This window comes from Lepidochelys kempii, chromosome 6 (genome assembly GCF_965140285.1).
Source record: "Lepidochelys kempii isolate rLepKem1 chromosome 6, rLepKem1.hap1, whole genome shotgun sequence".
NCBI classification, from domain to species: Eukaryota; Metazoa; Chordata; order Testudines; family Cheloniidae; genus Lepidochelys; species Lepidochelys kempii.
The window spans coordinates 120,152,245-120,164,789 of NC_136385.1; the positions used below are offsets into that span (position 1 = coordinate 120,152,245).

Consider the following 12,545-nt stretch of genomic DNA (forward strand, 5'->3'; position numbering starts at 1 on the left):
TCTGATATCACAGATGATCTACTCTGGGATTGGAAATTGGGATTTTCCAAGGAGATTAAAGGAGTAAAGTGACCAAATCCTACAAAAGCAAGGCACCAAACTTCCTCAGACTTCTTGGAAAACCCCTAGCTAGAATGCTCTTGTGGTGATGTTCACTGTCTATACATAGGACTCTGAAAACTGGGCAGTTCTCTGGAATGTACAAGAGGCTGCTTAAAATATTCAGGCCAAATAAAGAGCCCAACTGGTAGAAAACATGCATGCGTAGATGCAAATGGGTAATTATGGATGCAAAATGGAAGGTTGGTTGTTTGGGCAATGGACCTTTTTGTGGGTTCTACTGAATATTTTATGAGCAGTTACCAGTCTGTGCCCATGAACACATCTTTTGTGGATGGAACTTGTGTGCCTAATTTTGAAAACTTGGCTCTCTAACCTCAGAACACAATAGATTACATGGAAACATCTGGTCCCTGAATGCATAAAAGGTGGAAAGTCATTCTTATGAAAGAACATAAGAACGGCCATACTCGGTCAGATCAAAGGTCCATCTAGCCCAGCATCCTGTCTTCCAACAGTGGCCAATATCAGGTGCCCCACAGGGAATGAACAGAAAATCATCAAGTGATCCATCTCCTGTCACCCATTCCCAGCTTCTGGCAAACAACCACTTTAAAAAACATGCACCCTGCTCCCTTTCAATCCTACTGAAATGTCTAAAAGGGAGCATTAGTGAATGCGTCGGGTAATATGGACGCTGAGCACTGAGCTTTCTCTAACTAGTGCTGACATTCCTCGCTTGAGACCAGGATAAAAACTGAGATCTGAATAGTGGTGCTAGGAAATGGACCGGCAGCATGTTTAAGAATCCTTAATGAAGAAGTTGGTGCATTAGTCAAGTCAGCTGTACCCCTCCACCTCCGCCAATGATACAGTGAATTGTTTAATAGACTTACGCTCATATCGCTCCGTGGCTCCAAAACCAGTGTCACCTTCACTTCCCTCTCCTGGTTTAGGCTCCTCAGATAAAACAGTTGCTCCCCCATCATCTGTTCCCGGATCATTTTGCGCACTGCATAGAGACGGAACCTGAGTGCGTAGCTATTCAGCTTCTCTGGCTCCAGCTTATTAAAGGTCATTTTGTCTTTGAACACTGGGATGGGTCCTTTCTGAATGCTCGTCTTTCCCCGCTGTTTCTTGCTGGGCATCAGAACTGTGTGAACTTGCCAGGTGTTCACACCACTGCGGTCTTTGTCTGGGATATCCTTAGCTTCCAGGATAGTTACCAGCAGCTTTTGGCTTGAGGCCTTATAATCGAAGATGACGTCTAGGTCACCACATTTAGAAATGGGTTCATGGGCACTGTGATGAGCTGGAAGACTATTCCCTCCATCATGTTCCTGCCATGGAGAGAGTAAATAAAGGTGTATATATAAAAAAGCATTTTCTTACACAGGCCCTATTAAATCAAACACCTCAAAGATCATTCGAGATAGGATAACTGGCAAACATGACAGAGACCAAATACAAGGTATGTTGGCATCTACCAATGAAAAGTGCTATATAAGAACTAGGTGTTATTATTTATTATTAATTATTATTATTATTATTATAGCCTCATCAACTCAATCCCTAGATGGACTGTGGGTCTCTTTAATAGTGAAGAAATATCCTGAGCAAAGCACCATTTGCAAAAAGAATACAGACATCACCCATCCTTATGTGCATCTTCCAAATAGGCTACCCCCGACTGCGTACATCCACACTGCATCTGATACTGAGCCTCCCAGCTACAGTTGATGGGCTTGTGCACTAGCCCCCCACTTCAAGGTTTGAGAGCCAAGCCCCAGCCCAAGGTGCACCGTCTACATAGTTGTTATTCTGTCGACCCAGGCTGGGAGGGCTCCCTCCCAGATGCAGTGTAGACATACCCCAAATGTGAATACAGTATCCACCTTGAGAATGTTATATGGTCATGTGAACATACAGGAGTTGGGCCACACTTTGTGGTGTTTTTATTCTGCTCACCTCGTATTTTGAGAGCAGGCAGTCATTTAGCAAAACAAACCATCTAAATGCCCCTTTTATTCTCTTGAGGGGCCAATGCTGGTTAACTGCTGGATTCTGCACTGCATCTCATTCACAACTGAGTGGTGGGCTGTTGTTCTGAATTAGCTTGCGGCAAGAGCAGTAGAAATAGTGATACAGAAAAAGAGTCATATCAGATTGGGGGAGTGGTAAATAACGCAGAGGACAGGTCACTGACAGTGAGCTAGATCGCTTGGTAAACTGGGTGCAAGCAAACAATATGCCTTTTGATATGGCTAAATGTAGATATGTATACATCTAGGAACACAGAACTTAGGCCATATTTAGAGACTGGGGGACCATATTCTGGGAAGCAATGCCTCCGAAAAAGATTTGGGGGGTCATGGTGGATAACCCGTTGAACATGAGCTCCCAGGGTGACAAAGTGGCCAAAAAAAACAATGCAGTCCTGGGATGCATAAACAGGGGAATCTCAAGAATGAGTAGAGAGGTTATTTTACCTCTGTATTTGGCACTGGTGTGACTGCTCCTGGAATACTGTGCCCAGTGCTGGTGCTCACAATTCAAGAAGAATGCTGATAAATTAGAAAGGGTTCAGAAAAGAGTGACAAGAATGATTACAGGATTAGACAACATGCCTTATGGTGACAGACTCAAAGAGCTCAATCTATTTAGTTTAACAAAGAGAAGATTACGGGTTACAGTCTGTAAGTATCTACATGGGGAACAAATATTTAACAATGGGCTCTTCCATCTAGCAGAGGAAGGTATAACATGTTCCAGTGGTTGAAAGTTGAAGCTAGACAAATTCAGACTGGAAATAAGGCATAAGGGTAATTAACCATTGGAACAATTTACTAAGGGTCATGGTGGATTCTCCAACACTGGCAATTTTTAAATCAAGACTGGATGTTTTTCTGAAAGATCTGCTCGAGGAATTATTTGGGGGAAGGTGTTTTTTTTGGCCTGTGTTATACAGATCAGATTAGATGATCACAATGGTCCTTTCTCGCTTTGGAATCTTTGAATCAAACACTCCTTTGCTCATCTTCCACTGTGTGCGTCTCCCTCTGAAGTGCCTCTAACCTTCTCTTCACATTGAACCCTCATATTTTCATGATGAGAACTCAAAACATACAAGCAACACGTGTGTAAAACAATTGTCAAATTACCTTTTCTTTCGGCTTCTTTAAAACATTTATTTGAAAAAACAAGATGAAAAAGCCCACTGTTGCTCACTTCACCTGTTGATGGGGGTGTGCGAGTTGCTGTTTCAAGGTGCTTTTTATCTCAGAGATAGAATGTGTTTCAGTGATAAAGGGGTTGCTATAACAATCCATCATTTGTATTTAAACATGTGTATACACTGTACTAGGACAAGATCTCCAGTTAATACTCAGAAGGTGAATCATTGCTGGTAACTGCAAACTACCGAGGAGGGCAATTTCAAGCCTTTATCTTTTGTTTTTAAACTAACATTTCTTTTCAATATGTGGATCTAATTACAACATAGATTAGGAGCAATAATAGTGATTCCCTTAAGAAGCACTAATGGGGTCTATTTATCCAACAAAGCCAAATTTTCAACTACCTCCCATCACTCTGACAAACATTTAGGCTCCTAAATGTATAAGTGCAAAATCCCACATTTCCGCTTTCACATAGGCTGGCGGTTCCGGTAGTTTGCAGTTACCTGACTGGTGCATGCAAATACAAGTTTAAGAGAGAGAGAGAAATGCAGTGAAAAACTGGCGCCCTTGTGTCCATGCAGAATTCTTGCTAAGGCGAGCCAGAGAAGAATGACACCTAATGAACACATACAAATGGCTTGTTCCAGAACACCACAGACACAGGACTTTGCACGCGTAAGGGCAATGCAGGACAGGTTGTTCTGGAGAACCCGATCATGTGAGTGACGCTGCGTGGCTGTCAAACTACTTCTACCAAATGGCTGGAGTAAGGCTTAAGGAGCAAGTATGAGAAAGATTGCACTTCAGCCGGTTTCTCCCCATACACGCTCATTCCCATTTTTTACCATGTGCATTTGCCATTCAGGAAGTGGGATCACAATGGGTTTGTGGCTTGCTAACATTCAGCGTGGGGGACTACATTTAGTGTGTAACTTTACGTGCACCTACTTATTGCCTCTACTTGTACTTGAGCTGGAAAGCAGCAGTTTTGTGGATGATGCACAGCCCTGTAGGATAAAGTATGCAAAGATGGCCTTTGTACTTCCACCATCCCTGGCTGGCTGTGCCAGTCGAGCCTCTTGGCATAACTTAGAGCCTGCTCTAAATCATGCCAACTACCAGTCCCCGCACCAAATACTAATACAGTAGCCATTGAAGAGTTGGATATCGGGCTGTCTCGACCAAGCTCTCTTAGTTTTGGCTATGTCCCTCACGCTGGCCCTAAGAAGGTGGGAGAAGTGGCAGAAGCTCCATCAACTCTCTGGCACCAGAAAATGGTTCTCCAGTGGCGTTTACCCTTCCATGGCTGGCTCTACTACCTTTAGTGATGATTTGTGCTGGCCGTGGAGCACAACGTCAACAGCCAGCTGGCACTTCCAAAGAATTCTCTGATGTCTGGAACCTATTCATGTTCAAGTTTCCTACATGGCAGAGGCTGCTTGCAGAAGCTTAGTCCTGCTCCTCATAAAGTCACTGGTAAAATTCCCATTCCATGGCTTATGGGGGGGCCATAAATATTCTGTAAATGTACTGACTATACAAGTAACTGCACTGAAATCCAAGTGCTGTGTGGAGTTAAGTATTTCCACATGAAATAAACGTTTTTCTTTTACAGTAAGGTGTACTGATGTATCGGGCTCAATACAGGAGAAAGTGGGGGAAATTATAGGGCCTGTGACAGACAGGTCAGACTAGATAATTTGATGGTCCCCTCTCTCCTTAAACTGTATCAATCTACACGGATTTAAGACAAATACCCCTCTCAGTATAGTGTGTCTTTTTTTAACAGATCATGAGTACAGGACAGAGTGTATATATATGTAAAATACACATTCCTGCCAGAAAAATAAATAAATCTCACAAAGCAGGTAATTATGGGAGCAGCCTTGAAATGCCCTTTGAGTATGCACCGCAGACGCACAACGTTACAGAGTTTGCCTCCAAACAGAGGCCTGTTTGAAAGTAGCACAGCAATGTTTGGGTATCTCTGGAATGTCAGAACATTTAGTTCACTCAAACAAAAATTATCTTCCATTAAGCCACACAATGCAGTCAGATAAGAAGCTACTCACAGCAAACAAATCAGGATCCAGGTGTATCTGAACTCTGTAATTCTCTATGCGCTGTTCATGTTGTTAATATACATGCACCTGGGGCAGATTGAGAGGCACATTCAAAATAGAAATGAAAAGAGGACACTCAAGATTCCGCAGCACTTGTGCACCATGATGAACACGGAATAGACAGAGAAATGGGCACAGGATCCACAGATAGATAATCATCATGGCTCACAGTAATGTAGAAAAAAGAGTCCAGACTGTTATTGCAGGAGGTTCTGGTGTATCAGGCCATATATGCAGAGCTGATCTGTGCAGCATTCAAAATGACTGCCTATTTTTACTGCCTCTGTGTGAATGTCTGCTTTGAACAGGTCAAAAGCCCATACACTGAGAAGCTGCTTTCACTCTCTTCAATTGGGTGGAAGCAACTTGCTCACAGGAAGGGAATATTTTCTGCCAAGCCCTGTTTTTCCTGGGGCAAAAAGATTAACTTGTGCAGCTAAGGGATGATCCTTTTTGATTCAGAGATGTGACTTTTTGTGCTTTTTTATTTATTTTTTTTAATATTGGAGGCTATTCGATACTCTTGCAGAAATTAATCAGATGCTCAATAATAATCCCCTGATTATTAATTTTTTTTATAATAAAGGAACAACCCATATTTAATCATATAGAAAGAGGAGAAGGGTAAGTAGTGAACTAACCCAAAAAGGGCTGTCTTAGAATCTGGAATATTTGCCAGTGGGTATTAGCTTTGAAATAAGGGCCAAATCCTTAGGTCTGGCCAAGACCTGCCTGGTGACATATGCTGGATGCAGGAGAGGAAAAGGGGGCTGTAAACCTCCCCAGCCATGCCCCTGCCTGCTGTAGAAACGTGCTCTGTGTGTATGGAGAGCAGTGTGACAAACAGCTAGCTAAGCTAGGGAAGCCCCCAGCCGTCCCTTTAAGGCAGCTTTCCAGATGCTTCATGCTGCCTGAGCAATGGAAAGCAGCCAGAAGGGGAACTAAGGATCTGACCCAGTAATCATACACTGTATCCCTACAGACACACACCACATACACAAGCAGTAACAAATCCACTTACCTCCTTCAAAGCATGATAAAACATTGTTAGCTAATTCATAGTAACTTCTGTCATGCGGGAAATGGTTGTGATATGATTAGTGTGTGAAATCAGACAATAAAACAGCCTCTCTGAAGGAATACTAGTGAAGTCTATTCAAAATTCCAGCAGGCAAAGTATCAGGAAAAGGGAAAACATACACCAAGGTATGTGCATGCATGCACTTAGGGATTACTATCCTGGGTTGTGCCAATTGATTTTTCACTTCATTTCTTCCCTAACATTTCGGATAAGAATTCCAGACATCTTCAGGGAACAGAAACACGGTGTGTAATACAGAATAATTCACCATACCTCAGGGCTCCAAGCTGATGAGCTGTCAGTTGCGTCATTTCCTTCAAATCCCTGGTTGCTGAACGCCGTCTCCATTTGCAAGCTCCCTTCTGTGGTTTGTTGGCTAAGGCTATGGGCAATGCTAGCCTCCATTCCAGGGCCTTTGGCTTGCATGGTACCCCTACTCTCAGAGGTAGTTCTTGAATCAACAGATATGTGGTCATCTTCATGATAGGATAGGTTGTCTTGGAAACTCAGTTGGCTTAGCCCATCCAGTTCTAACAATATTCAGCAAGAAACATCATTTCAGAGTGATTAAAATAACATTCTTTTTTCTCCCCTAATTTATCCTTTCCCCCCCCCGCCCCACTACAGTAGGAGCCTGGCAGGAACAGCTCTGCTTATGAGACTGTGAGATCCCCGGCATTGAACCCACAAAAAATCACACAACCCGCATAAATCAGCATTGCAAGGAATAAAAACGGCTCCTCTCCCTCTGCATCCTGAGCAGGGAATCAACCTGCCTGACACAAAGAAAGACATCGGTCACACAGGATGATCACAGGGACATTTGGGAACACAGTGCTCAGGACGCCTACAGTATGAAGGCATCACCAGTCAAGAGACAGATCAGGCATGAAATGGAAAAGTATAATGCACGGGCTGATCCTGAGAGAAGGGTGTGGTGGAGGGAAACCAACACAATTTCCTCTTCTCAGGTGGTGGGAAGCAACACATCGGCCAGCACAGCCCAATAGGAGGACAGGGACGGGGGCATGGCTTAGGGTGGTTGACAGAATGCCTCCCCTCACACTGCATCTCTCATCTGAAGAGCTTTGGTTAAAGCTGCTCTCCAACCAAATGGAAACTCTGAGGAAGGTGGTAATGTTAACTCTACCAGTCTGAGCTTGGGTCAAACCCTCCCTGGGACACAGGGATGCTCATCGGTGCAGGGAGATGCACATTACAACTCTCCTGCCTCCCCAGGACAGCTTTTATGCATCTGACCCACAGGTCTATCCCACATGATTGAAGATGGAAATGTTACTCACGCTGACCAGTAACTGTAGTTTGTCGACATTTGTGTCCCTTTAAGTGCTCTACTTCAGGTGTGCATGTGCCTCTCATGCCCTTGGCTGGAGATTTCTAGCTAGCAGTGTCCATTTGGCCTGCATATGCGCCCTGTGCCTCAGCAAACACAAAGGCTATTTACAGGCGTGTGGGAAAACCACCCTCAGTTCCTTCTCTACCCAGGTGTCCCCGAGGGAACAACTGAAGCAGAGGGGAAGGAGGGTGGGTAGTGGAGCTCCCAGTGGGACACATCTCAAAGAACTTCAATTACTGCACCAGGTGAGTAATCTTTTCTTCTTTGAGTAGTGTCCCAATGGGTACACCACTTCAGCTGACTTCTGAGCAGTATCCCAGGAGGAGAAGGAAGCTTCAGAACAGAGTCCAGAACTGAAGATGGTGCTACAGAGCCAAGTACCACATCAGATCTGATGGCATGGAGCAGGCAGTAATGCTTCAAAAACATACTGAAGTCCAAGTAGTGGCTTTACATATCTCAGATACTGGAACAGTCTTCAAAAATACAGTAGATGTTGCCTGTGATCTGGTTGAATTTGCTCCTATGCCCTGAGAGGGCTGAAAACCAGCAGACTCATAAGAGGCAGAGAGACGACTCGATATCCATTTCGAAAAGTGTTTGAGCAGAGATAGAAGCCCCCTTAGAGCTATCTGCACAGCAGATGAAGAGTCTAGGTCATCTACTAAACTGCTTATTCCTATCCAGGTAGAAGGCCAAGGCCTTTCTAACTTCCAGGGTGTAGAAATAGGATTTCTGCTGAGAGCTATCAGGTTTTGGAAATATTACCGGAAGATGGATAGACTGGGTAAGATGAAAATCCGATGTAACCTTTGGAACTAAGGATGTGGACGTAAAGAACATTGTAAAGGGTTCCAGTCTCCCTGCCCCTACAGGCCAACGTTATGGAAACTTAGAATGCCATCTTCAGAGATAAATGAAGTACGCAGCAGGTTGCCTTTGGTTTGCATGGAGGTCTCGTAAGGCGGTTTAGAATTAGGTTAAGGTCCCTAGATAGGGTGAAGTGTCTAATGTGAGGGAAGAGATTCCATAGGTCCGTAATAAAGCTAGACAATACCGAGTGACTAAAAATGGAGAATCCCTTGACAAAGGGATGAAAGGCTGATATGGCAGCCAGGTGTACTTTGACCAAGCTGATAGAAAAACCTACCAGCTGGATCTGAAATGTAGGATGAGGGAAAAGGGAACCATTTCAGGCTGGAGGTAGCAACAACTGCACCAATAGATGAATCTCTAAGATTTCTGCAGGTAAGCAATGCAGGTTGGTGTTTTCCTACTGTTTAATAACACCTGCTGTACAGCCAAAGTCCATCTGTTCTGAACCATGAGAGTGTTGAAGTGGGCTCCTCATCCTAACAGGGATGAGTCAGTTAGATGGAGTTGGGCAACAGATAGGGATGTCCACACAGACATAGAGTTGTTCCTTCCACCAGTCCAGGGAGTTCTTTACTTGCAAAAGGACTGTCACCTGCCTGTCTGAGGAGTCCTTCCTTGGAGAGTAGATTGTTCTGAGCCAACCCTTAAAGCAATGGAGGTGAAGCCTTGTGTGACTGGTCACAAAAGTGCAAGCTATCATATGGCCCAAGAGTTGAAGACAGTTCCTTATTGTGTGGTCTAAGACGGGGTTTCTCAACCCATGGGTTGGGACCCAAAATCGGGTTGCAGAATGTTCCAAAGGGTCGCATGGCTGCTCCTGTGGCACCTGTCCCATGGGGCTGGCTGGGCTCGCCTCCCTACTCCAGGCACTGCAACCTCTGGGGTCCCAGTGCCATTCAGGGTTAGCCCAGCCGTCATGACCACGTGAGTGGCACCGCAACCCCATGAGTCAGGTCACAATTCAACTCACACAAATTTGGTCCAGTCAGTGGAGCAGTGCCAAACCCGAGTGGTGCTGCAACCCTGGAGGTTGCAATGTCCAGAGCAGAGAGCCAAGCCCAGCCAGCCCCACAGCAGAGGAGCTGCCTCTGTGGGGTGAGTGCCAGGCAGGGCCCAGCCCCCCCACTCCTTTAGGCACCAGGATCTGACTGAAATCACCCCGGGGTTCCACCCCCAGACTATTTACGTAAAAGAATAAATGAACACAAATCAGACATCAAGAATGATAACATTCGAAAACCAGTTGGAGAACACTTCAGTCTCTCTGGTCACTCAATTACAGACCTAGAAGTGGCAATTCTTCAACAAAAAAACTTCAGAAACAGACTCCAATGAGAGACTGCTGAATTGGAATTAATTTGCAAACTGGACACCATTAATTTAGGCTTGAATAGAGACTGGGAGTGGATGTGTCATTACACAAAGTAAAACTATTTCCCCATGTTATTTCCCCCCCTACTGTTCCGCAGACTTTCTTGTCAACTGCTGGAAATGGCCCATCTTGATTATCACTACAAAAGGGTTTTTTTTCTCTCCTGCTGGTAATAGCTCACCTCACCTGATCACTCTTGTTACAGTGTGTATGGTAACACCCATTGTTTCATGTTCTCTGTGTATATAAAATCTCCCCACTGTATTTTCCACTGCATCCATCCGATGAAGTGAGCTGTAGCTAACAAAAACTTATGCTCGTATAAATTTGTTAGTCACTAAGGTGCCACAAGTACTCCTTTTCTTTTTGCGGATACAGACTAACACAGCTGCTACTCTTAAGACTATTTACTGGGTCACGACAGGCCATAAACATTTACAGATGAGTCCTGAGCCCAAAAAGGTTGAGAACCACTGGTCTAAGGGCTTCGCTGAATTGTCTCTACCAGGCCTGAAAAGGTCACAAATCTGTCTGAAGGGTGTTATGCTCTGGTTGTCAGTAAGTCCCAGTATGCCCCTATAAACTATCCTTTGTACCAGTACCTGAATGAATTTCTTTACTTTCAGCTGCAGGCCCAACTTCTGGAACAGAGCAAGGGCCATCTGGGTGGAAGATAGCACTGCCTTGAAGGAGCAGCCCTGGAGGTACAGGAAGACTAGGATCACTTTCTGCCAAAGATAAGCTGCCACTACTGCTAGGACCTTCGAAAACATCCCTAGGGCTGAGGATAGGCTAAAGGGAAGCATTCGGTGCTGGATCAGATCTTGGCCTATGGTGATTCATAGGTATTTCCTGTGAAATGGGTGTATAATTATATGGAAGTAGGTCTCTTGTAGGTCGAGGGATGAAAACCAATATATGTCCTCCATTAAAGGAATTATAGTTGCCAGAGTCACCATCCTGAACTTTTAAGGTTTTATGAACTTGTTCAAACAGTCTTAGATCCAAGATCAGCCTCTGACCTCCGTCCCTCTTTGGCACCAGGAAATATTTTGAGTAGAAATCCCAGCCCATGAGATGAATGGACCAATTCCACTGCTCCTAGACAGAGGAGAGAGTCCATCTCTTGCCTCAGTAGAAGCTCACAAGAGGGGTCCTGAAAAGGAGTGGGAGGATTTGAACCCTCGACCAACCTATCGAAACTGCTGCTTAAATGATGCCTGGATGGTCATGGAGGGCGGTTGGGCATTTCACTTCTTCTGAAAACTGTGTTTCTTTCTGGCGGTTCTGAGAGTCTATGGTACCTGGACAACTGAGTAGGGCGTGACCTCTTGGCAGTCTGTGACCTACTAAAACTTTTCTTGCTCATTGGTGTGTAAATGCCCAAGTAACATAGGGTAACTCTGGAGTCCTTCAATGTGTGTGGAGTTGTTCGTGGTCTCTGAGAAAAAGCTTATGACCATCAAAGGGAGGTCCTCTACTTGTGTTCTGAACCTCTCTTGGAAACCCCACAACTTGGGGCCATGATGCCCTGAGCATAACTGCTGCTGTAGAGATTAATCTGGCATTCTGCAGGCATTGTAGATGTCAGGCACCATTGCTTGCTTGGTACAGATGGTACTACTTGCTCTGGCTGAGCTGCTTGCATCAGTACTGGTGGCTGGATTAAGGCACATGATGGAACCAATGGCTGAGTGAAATGCTTCGTTGTTGATGACAGGGGTGAACTCGATGGTACCCTGTCCTCACCCTCCTGACTGGTGGAGGGTTTTGATGCTCCATCTTCTTGTACTTGGAACTCCAGGACTTCACAGGCCTGCTAGTACTGGAGGAAGAGTCCTTGGCTCCAATGGTACCCACGGAGACTGAGGACCCCAACAGGGACCTGGTCTTTTCTGCAGCTGTCTCCTTAGAGTAAGAGTCCATGCTCCCCTTTCTGGGAGTCTTCCCAGCAGTCTGCAAAGACTTCCCTTTCTTAGGGGAAGCATGCCTCAAGGTTGACCCGGCGTGATGGATCTGTCTGAAGACAGATGTATTGGGGGGAGGGGAAGTCTCCTGAGCTGGCCCAGAGGGAGGTTGCAGACTAACATTCCATGGCTAACAGTCTGAGCTTTATCTCCTGTTCTTCCTCATCCTTGACTTGAGGGCCAAACAGAAGGAAAACTCCCCTAGGCAACAGACACACTTGGAGTGCCCGTCGCTTACCGATATAGCCTTTGGGCAAGAGAGGCAGTGTTTGGAGCCTGGTGATCCAGGCATTCCCCATCCAGAGAAGACAAGTCTCCCAGAGGAAAGAGAGGGAAAACAATCCTCTCACCTAAAACTAACTATACTAATCACTAAACACAAATTTACAACCATAAACTACCTAACTGCAAGAAAAAACAGAGGGCTGAGTATGCTGTAGGTGGACATGCTAGGTTTCTGTCTCAGGCCAAGGTGGTAGAGAAAGATCTGAGGGTGGTTTGCCCGTGCACCCCTATATCGCCTCGGTATC

At 45.1% G+C, this 12,545-nt stretch overlaps 1 protein-coding gene across 3 annotated transcripts in view; it reads right to left on the reverse strand.

Moving 5' to 3' along the window:
• Nucleotides 1-12,545, reverse strand: part of SYT16 (synaptotagmin 16) — a 142,519-nt gene that overhangs the window by 13,277 nt on the left and 116,697 nt on the right. For all 3 annotated transcript variants that reach the window (XM_073349902.1, XM_073349901.1, XM_073349900.1), the window contains 2 exons: nucleotides 6,717-6,973; nucleotides 957-1,400 (listed from right to left, as the gene is read on the reverse strand). In XM_073349902.1, the coding sequence (XP_073206003.1) occupies nucleotides 957-1,400; nucleotides 6,717-6,973 (701 nt within the window). The remainder of the gene's footprint in view (nucleotides 1-956; nucleotides 1,401-6,716; nucleotides 6,974-12,545) is intronic.